The following is an 8088-nucleotide window of genomic DNA, read 5'->3' as shown; positions in this document are numbered from 1 at the left end:
AGAGTGATGGACACCGCCTTGACCACTACGCAAAAGAATGTGAACACCTGAGAAACATTAGAAATATGTGTAGAATAATAAACCTCACATTGTTTGAGTTAGAAAAACACTATTTGTCAAATATTAATACTGCTCTTAAAAGACTTCCCCATTTTGCACTCGCAAGATAACGTAATATTTTAAGGGTTGACAGATGTTAATCTTCTTGTTTGAGGAGCTGTTCACTTGAGACAGTTAAGCAAGTCTCAGCTGTGTCTGGGTACAAGTGACAGAATGAACAACCCAGCGAGTTTTCTTCCTATTGGGGAGTGTTGAACATGTTGCTATGGTGGTATGTCCACTCACAGGATGAGTGGCGCTGCCCAATAAACTTGCCCTCGCGGCAAAATTAAAAAACAAAATTGTGCTCCTCTTTTTTGTTTCTTTCTCCCTTCCGTTTTCTGCAAACATGGTTCGTTCGTCTTCATGGGTTTCACGGAGGTCACGGTAGTCTTACTCCCAGTTGACATTGTTGTGCTGTCGTTCAAGGTTGTAGGTATGGTGTCAAATAGGAAATCGTCAGGCCTGTAGTTAAACTACAGCTGAGGAGGGGACTGGTGTTCCAACTGAGGTATCTTCGTCTGACGAGTCAAAAGCTGAGGCGGTGTTACTTAATGGTTGAGTAGTAGCAGGTCGTGGAGAGGGTTGAGGAGTGGTAGGTGTAACTACAGCTGGAGTAGAAGGACCAGTGGGCGTTTCCGCCGTTCGTAGAACATCGATAGTAATTTTCGTGGAAGTGGCTGGAACATTGTCACCTGGCGAATCTTCTTCCTCCACTGGGTCAAATGGAGGGTTAGCAACACCTGTTGCATGCTGTGCAACAGTCGAGGCAGGTTCCGTTGATGATGAAGGCGTCTGCCTCGCAGGAAACATTGTCTCAGGAACTCTGTAGGTAGTTAAGCCGTTTACAGCATACAGTGTGTTTAGAGTTGTGACAAACTATTGTCAGACCAAGCAATCCTCTCAGCAAGGCACAGCAGAGCCAGTAAGAGACCAGAGTCTAAAGTAGGTCGAAACTATGCTGTTGATTGGAAGTTAGGCCCCTCTCTCAATGAGGAGGCTGGGAGGTCCAAGGGTGAGAGGCACCGCCAGGTAGCACCGGAAATCTTCTGGTTGATTCGTAGGTCCTGGAGGTTTGAGGCTGGTGCTGACAGAAGCGACGTTGCTGGTGGATGAAAGTTTCTTCGCCTCAATCAGTTTCTGTATTTCCTCTTGTCCACGTGGGCAACGGTGGGAAATAGCAATATGGTCACCATCGCAGAGCAGACAACGTTGGAATTCCGCCATGCAAATGGAGAAATGGTGGTCTGCACACACGCTGCACTTGTTGATGCGTTCCGGACATTTCTTGGTAAAGTGTGTATACTTTTAACACTTGAAGCATTGTTGTAGATCGTAGTAGCATTTTTTCTTGTTCAAGAATGATAGAATCTTGTCTCCAAAGCACTTGAGCCCTTGTGCGGCAGCAAGGTTCGCTTCAGATATGGCGGAGAAACGTCAGTTTCATGGCCAAGCGTTCACCGGAGTTGTTAATGCTGACAGTGATGTTAGTTGGTATCACAAGAGGGTTCTCAGCTTCGAGTGTGTCCGCAAGTTCTTTGAGGTCTCGTTTGATGATCCACTTGATGGCACTTTCTGAGTGCTATACTCTTGAAGGTCAGACCCCACTCCATGCCTGGATTTGTATACCGGGAAGAGACGGAAGTCCTTCCTTAGTAATGTGAAAATGCTTTGGTACTAAGCCTTGAGTACCATGATCTAGCGGATCAAAGTATGCTTCAGGGAAACCAGACTCTTACCCGGTCATAGATCCTCGACTTGATCTCCACCATAATCACCTTTGCACCACTTGATGTGATTGACGATGGAGGACCCCATCTATTGTTCAGCAGTGCCGCAGACTTACAAGGTCTGTTCAACCCCACCAATCGTTCTGCTCTCGTGGAGGCGCATCAGATCCTCAACCCGCCTCGTCACCACCTTGCAGCCAGGACGATGTTCGTCCGCAGAGTGATCTCCCTGATTTCTGGGAAAGCAGTCACCGACGTCGTTGCCATCATCCCCGACCAGAACTCATTGACTGCTGTCACTGTCAAGTTCATCACAGGCCAACACCCCTCGCAGTGCACCAACAACATTCAACAGTCAAGCTGCCATGTTCCCGGAGCTTCCGGGCGGAAGAGGAGCCACTGCGCACCCTGGAAACCAATGGGGGCCCAGCTCCTAGTCTGCCGTCCATCGACTCAGCCGCCAACACTTCTTTCTGGCCAATCATTGAGCCAGCCTTCACCACACCAGATGCCGCCTACCAACATCGTCAACAATACAGTACGAACTCACGCACCTAGCTTAGAAAATTGCAGGCCCAAACTACCAGGAATTCTGGCCAATTCTGAACATGATAAATGCTGCAAAATGACCTCTCTATATTCACTGACCTGACTCAATGCCAAGCCAGTTATGGGGTTGATCCAGTATCAAGTCTCGCAATACAGGTGGGTTAAGATCTGGCATTTTTTCTACAACTCCAACGCCTCCTCTCATCGACTTCTCTTCAGCTGTACTTCAAAGCACCTCCAATGGGTATCTTATCCTGTATCCATCCTTAGTCTCTTCTCACTTGCAGGGTCTCCTTATTAAGATAGATCTCTCAGCAAGGTGCTGGCAAGAGAAAGTAAGGCTGATATGCGCATCTTCAAGTACAGTGCGAATGGGAAGTGATTCGAAGTGGTCGATGTTATCCTCTTGTGAGTAGAATAGAACAGCATCCGAACACTCCTGGCGAAAATCGACGGGTGTGATGTTGGTGCAGGTGGAGAAGGTTTGCAGTAGGTTGGTCGTATTGAATGCATGGTTGTCCAAAACGGTCTCCCTCTCATTGGAAGGTAGGTACACATGGCTTTGTGCAGCATGGTACCTTTGGCAAGGACTAACTAAGCCAAGGCAATACAGCTGACCCACCCTCCAGGGTTCGGTCGAAGGAAGTGCGCCCACTTCACTGTCGGCTTAGCAGCTCGCTTAGGTTAGGTGATGAATCTCTCAGGTGAGGTGGTGAAGAGAAGAAAGCAGATCGCTTCTCGGTTTTTTCCTCCTCACAATATTTCTGTTGTTTCTCAATATCAACACTAATTTTTCCCTTCATTATTTGCCATCTTTATCTCCACTGTTTATACATCCTCACATAGCAATATTAGCCCTCAGTCATTGAGGGAAAGCTCAGGAACAACTCTCATACTGGAGTAGCCTAGGCTACTGTTACGAATCTCACTAGGATTCTAACATTACTCCTGATGCTTATATACTTTATTGTCTTGTTCAATAATTAATATAGCATCCAGTTGTATGATATTAGATTATTGTATGTTACATATTGTAGCATGCTGTAGTGTGCCTGTGTTGCATTATATTGTATGAGGCTTTTGTGCAAGTATTTTCATGTTGATTTCTCCGTGTTGGGGGGGGGGGGGTGACTATATTTGGATGTGGTCAGTGTGGGAGCTTGATGTCAAGCGAGTGAGTATAGTTCAACCTTGATTAATTCTTATTATTGTTTGCCAGTAAATTATATTGAGTAATGGAACATCAGTATGTACTCTTAAGATTTATAATGATTTGAATATTAGTACTACATTTTGTTGGTAGAATTTCCACAATAGTTTATGTGGATGTTAGTTGACATGTGTGGTAGGACGCCGCCCTGGCAAGCCAGGATTTGGGCAGAGGTGCGGTAGTTTTTGTCGAGAGGAGACATGTTTTAAGTTAAGTCCATGATTTGTTGTTATTTTAGCTAATACTAGGTTAATTCTCGGGTTAGATGATTGTGCATTTATTTCATTAAATAATGCATGTGCTAGTGACATTGCTTATTGATCAATAAGGAGTTTCAATTATTTTATTGCATGCTAAAGAATATTTCTGGTCATTAATTGTATCATTTAATTGTTATGTTTGTCACCCTTAGCGTAGTTACATTGTTTCCAATTGATGCAGTGTTTCACTATCCCCTAGACACATGTTGGCAAGGTCGATCTAATATAATTAATCACTGCGGGGAAAGAACCGTACTAAGTCTCAAGGGTTGTAACAAACGAGGGCCTCTGTCCGCGAGCTTAAACCTTAATTCCCTGTAATGTTTGTACAATTGACAGAGCTAATTATTAATAGCAATTGCATTCCTAGGTACTCTGTGATTACCTAGTGACACCTAATCAAGACTGTGAAATTATCTGTTCAATCTGAGCTGCTGTGAAAACTTCTCAACGCTTCACAATTTGAGGTAAGTGCTTGGCCCCTGCTTGTGCCAGGGGCCAAGCATAATTTTCTGTGTTGTTTCAAGTCTTAAGTTGTGATAATTGAGCCAACCATGGAGGATCAGGTTGCTGCGCTGGTGGAACAGCCAAATTTTAGAAAAATTAAAGACCTAAAGAAATCTGGTTTGTTGGTTCTGGCTGATAAATTGAACCTATCAGTTTCCAGTAAAATGTTTAAAGCTCAAGTATTAAGAATTATTGTCACACACTTGGTGGAGGAGGAGAGAATTGACGAAGAGTGTTTAGGAGAGTTAGAAGAAGAGTCAAGTGACAAGGTGGCAATCTTAAAGTTGGAGTTGGAGACTATATTAGAAATGGCTAGGTTGGAAGCCGAAAAGTAGAGGTTGGAGTTGCAGAACCAGCAAAAACCACTTGAGTTGGAGAAAAAGCAATAGATGTTGGAGGATCAGTTACAACTAGCAGAGCAACACACTAAACAATTAGAAATTCAGCAGAGTATGGCTGAAAATAATAACAGGTTGGAACATCAGAGAATTGCGGCAGGTTTGGGTAACACTAGTAATAATCCAGAGAGTACAAATAGTTCTTCCAAGTACAGTAAACATGTAGAATTACTTAAGTTTAATGAAGAAGATCCAGAAATATTTTTCTTGCATTTTAAGAAATTAGCAGTCAGCATTAACTGGCCTGTAGATCAATGGGTTAGCATTTTACAAGGACAATTTAAGGGTAAAGTTCAAGAGGTATTTGCATCTTTGCCTGCTGAGAATTTTTTCGATTTTAAATTTGTTCAGCAAAGTATTTTAAATGCCTACCAGCAGATCCCAGAGGCACATAGAATAAAATTCAGAAGATTAAAAAGAGAACATGACCAGACTATTTCTGAGTTTGTACGAGTAAAATTAAATATACTTTGACAGATGGATTAAAGCCCTTAATATTACAGAGTTTGAGACTTTGAGAGACCTCATAGTAACTGAGGAAGTATTTGGATGTCTACCAGAGAAATTAGCTTTGTTCATGGCTGAAAATAAACAAACCACTGATCTTATAAAACTAGCCAAGCTAGCTGATGAGCATGAACTACTTACTAAAGTGCCTTTTAGAGCACCAATTAATCATTTTAATGCTAAAACTAATACATTATGCTCATAAAAATCATGTTTTCCAGACTCCACCAGCTACTTCACCTTCTCTCCTTAACCCTTCTCCTGTAAAGCCTAAATCTGAGACACAACATACAGGGTTGTCAACCTCAAGTAATGTAGTGATTAAGCCTGCAGTGGGTTCGGCTGTTCCGACCACTAGCAGATATTGCACGCATTGCAGGAGAAGAGGTCATGTGGTAATTTTCTGTTATGCTTTGCACCCTGAGTTGAGACCAACTGGTCTGATTATGAGTAGAGGTTTGCAGACCATTAATGCCAATGTTGCTCCAGTCATGCCCAAGTGGATGACTAATTTTGATCCATACCTACATTCGGGAACCCTATTATGTACTAGTGGAACCTGGAAACCAGTCCAGTTGTTAAGGGACACTGGTGCTTCCCAGTCTTTAATTTCTCGCCGTGTTCTTACTGATGTTAGCACAGAAGATACTGGAGAGGTAGTGTTATTGCAGAGACTTGGAGGGCATATCCAGCATGTACCATTAATTAAGGTTAACCTGAATTCTTCTATTACACCAGGTTGGTGCACTGTAGCAGTCATTGAGCAGTTGCCCATTCCTGGGATTGATATCATTGTAGGTAATGATTTTGACAAGTGTCAAGTTAATGGGACCAATTGTCCTGTTATGTATACTAAACCTAGTGCAGTACTGGTTCAACCAGATGCGGATGATGGTGTCATTCATCTAGCCTGTGTTGTGACCAGATCCATGGGTAAGCAGAATGTGGTAAGTCCTGCTACTACCAAGGTGGATGTTCTCGAGGCCAGGACCCCTTCAGACAGGGAGGTGGAGGTGGACCTTGAAGATACATTTTTAGCTCACTTGGATGTCGAGAGTGAGGCCGGTGGCAAAGCCCTAATTTATTCTGACCCAGATGGTCTGGAAGATGTGGCCCAGGTACCAGTTTCTTGCCCGCTCGCTCCAGCTGTAGAGTTCCAGACCTTGCGTAAGTTACAGAGTACTGATCCCAGTCTAGCTGAGTGTTATGCAGAAGCAGCCGACTCCATTGATACTTTGGAGGAGAGTACGGGTTGTTATTTCAAGGTTCGATGTCTGATGAGAAGATGGAGACCATCAGAAACTCCCCCATCAGATGATTGTGAGTCTAAAACCCAGCTCGTTTTGCCAACAGAGTAAAGGCGGCAGGTATTGCAAGCTGCCCATGATGACCTGATGGGAGGCCATCAAGGCATTACCAGTATGTATCATAAGATCTGTAAACTTTTTTATTGGCCAAAACTTAAAAATTATGTGGTCAGATATTGCCACAATTGTGTTGTGTGTCAAACTGTTGGTAAGCCTAATCAGACTGTGCCACGAGCACCATTATATCCAATTGTAGTGCCAGAGGAGCCTTTTACTCATGTGGTACTGGATTGTGTCGGACCTTTACCCTGTACCAAATCCGGAAATATGTATATGTTTACAATTTTATGTATGACCACCAGGTTCCCTGAAGCGCATGCATTACGTAACATTAGAGCTTCTACCATTATAAGGCAGTTGGAACGATTTTTCTCACTATTTGGTATGCCCCGTATAATTCAAACTGTAAGGGGAGTAATTTTTGTTCCACCACCTTTAAACATTTTTGTAATTTATTTGGTATAAAGCACAATTTTTCCAGTCCTTACCATCCTCAGAGTCAGGGGGGAATCGAGCGGTTCCACCAAACTCTCAAGAAAATGTTGAAGGCAACTGGGGACGATTCACCCAGACATTGGGATGATAATTTACCATTTGGTTTGTTAGCGGCTAGAGATGGATTGCTCAGTGCCCTAGGTTATTCTAATATAATAATAATATTAAGTACGCACTTCTTGCAGAACGTACTTCAAGTGCATATTAGGCCGAGAAGTGCATTCTGCACTTCTCGGCCTAATATGCAAGGCCCAATTTGCCTAATAGGCCGAGTGATTTTCTTTTTTTTTTAAATTCTTTCCAATTAGTTTATTTGAATTTTTTTCATTATATTATATGTAGAACATAAATTATTGAATTAGTTGTGTTAGTTTAGGTTAGGTTAAGATAAGTTAGGTTAGGTTAGGTAGGGTTGGTTAGGTTCGGTCATATATCTACGTAAGTTTCAACTCAAATTTAAACAAATTAACTTATATATAATGAAATGGACAGATTTATAATTTCATAAGTAAAAATTTAGGAAAATATATAAATTCAGGAAAACTTGGCTTATTAGGCAAATCGGCTCTTGAATAGTAGGCCAAGTACGACATTCTGGCTACTAGGTTCAACATATATATATATATATATATATATATATATATATATATATATATATATATATATATATATATATTGTCGGAAAATCCGACACCATTTAATAATCATACAGATAATAGCTGTATTACCAACAAGTTACCCATAGAAAACGTAACTTGTAGTGGAATTACCGTCTAAAGAAAACGGGATATCATCACCACATACTATTATAATTCACCACCTATTATGGTGGGAATTATTCTTAAATACATTAGTCTTTGGACTTTACCATCATAAAAACATCTTATATAAATTAACTTAATTATCAATATTAAAGTAGAGTAAATGTGACCCTTCTATCACTTTCTGAAATCTGGACAAAGTAGG

The 8088-nt window shown here is 41.8% G+C and overlaps 1 protein-coding gene across 1 annotated transcript; it reads right to left on the bottom strand.

The window, feature by feature from the left end:
* Positions 1–570: 570 nt before the first annotated feature.
* LOC138363560 (platelet glycoprotein Ib alpha chain-like) lies at positions 571–912 on the bottom strand. Its single transcript, XM_069322914.1, has one exon. It carries the CDS (start codon positions 910–912, stop codon positions 571–573), a length of 342 nt encoding a protein of 113 aa, XP_069179015.1.
* Between the last annotated feature and the right edge of the window lie 7176 nt (positions 913–8088).

Source organism: Procambarus clarkii, chromosome 11 (assembly GCF_040958095.1).
Source record: "Procambarus clarkii isolate CNS0578487 chromosome 11, FALCON_Pclarkii_2.0, whole genome shotgun sequence".
NCBI classification, from domain to species: domain Eukaryota; kingdom Metazoa; phylum Arthropoda; class Malacostraca; order Decapoda; family Cambaridae; genus Procambarus; species Procambarus clarkii.
The sequence above is the reverse complement of the archived record's forward strand: the minus strand, read 5'-3'. Positions and strand labels throughout refer to the sequence as shown.

Coding starts and splice junctions, on each gene's coding strand:
- LOC138363560 (XM_069322914.1), bottom strand. CDS start 912: ATGTTTCCTGCGAGGCAGACGCCTTCATCATCAACGGAACCTGCCTCG.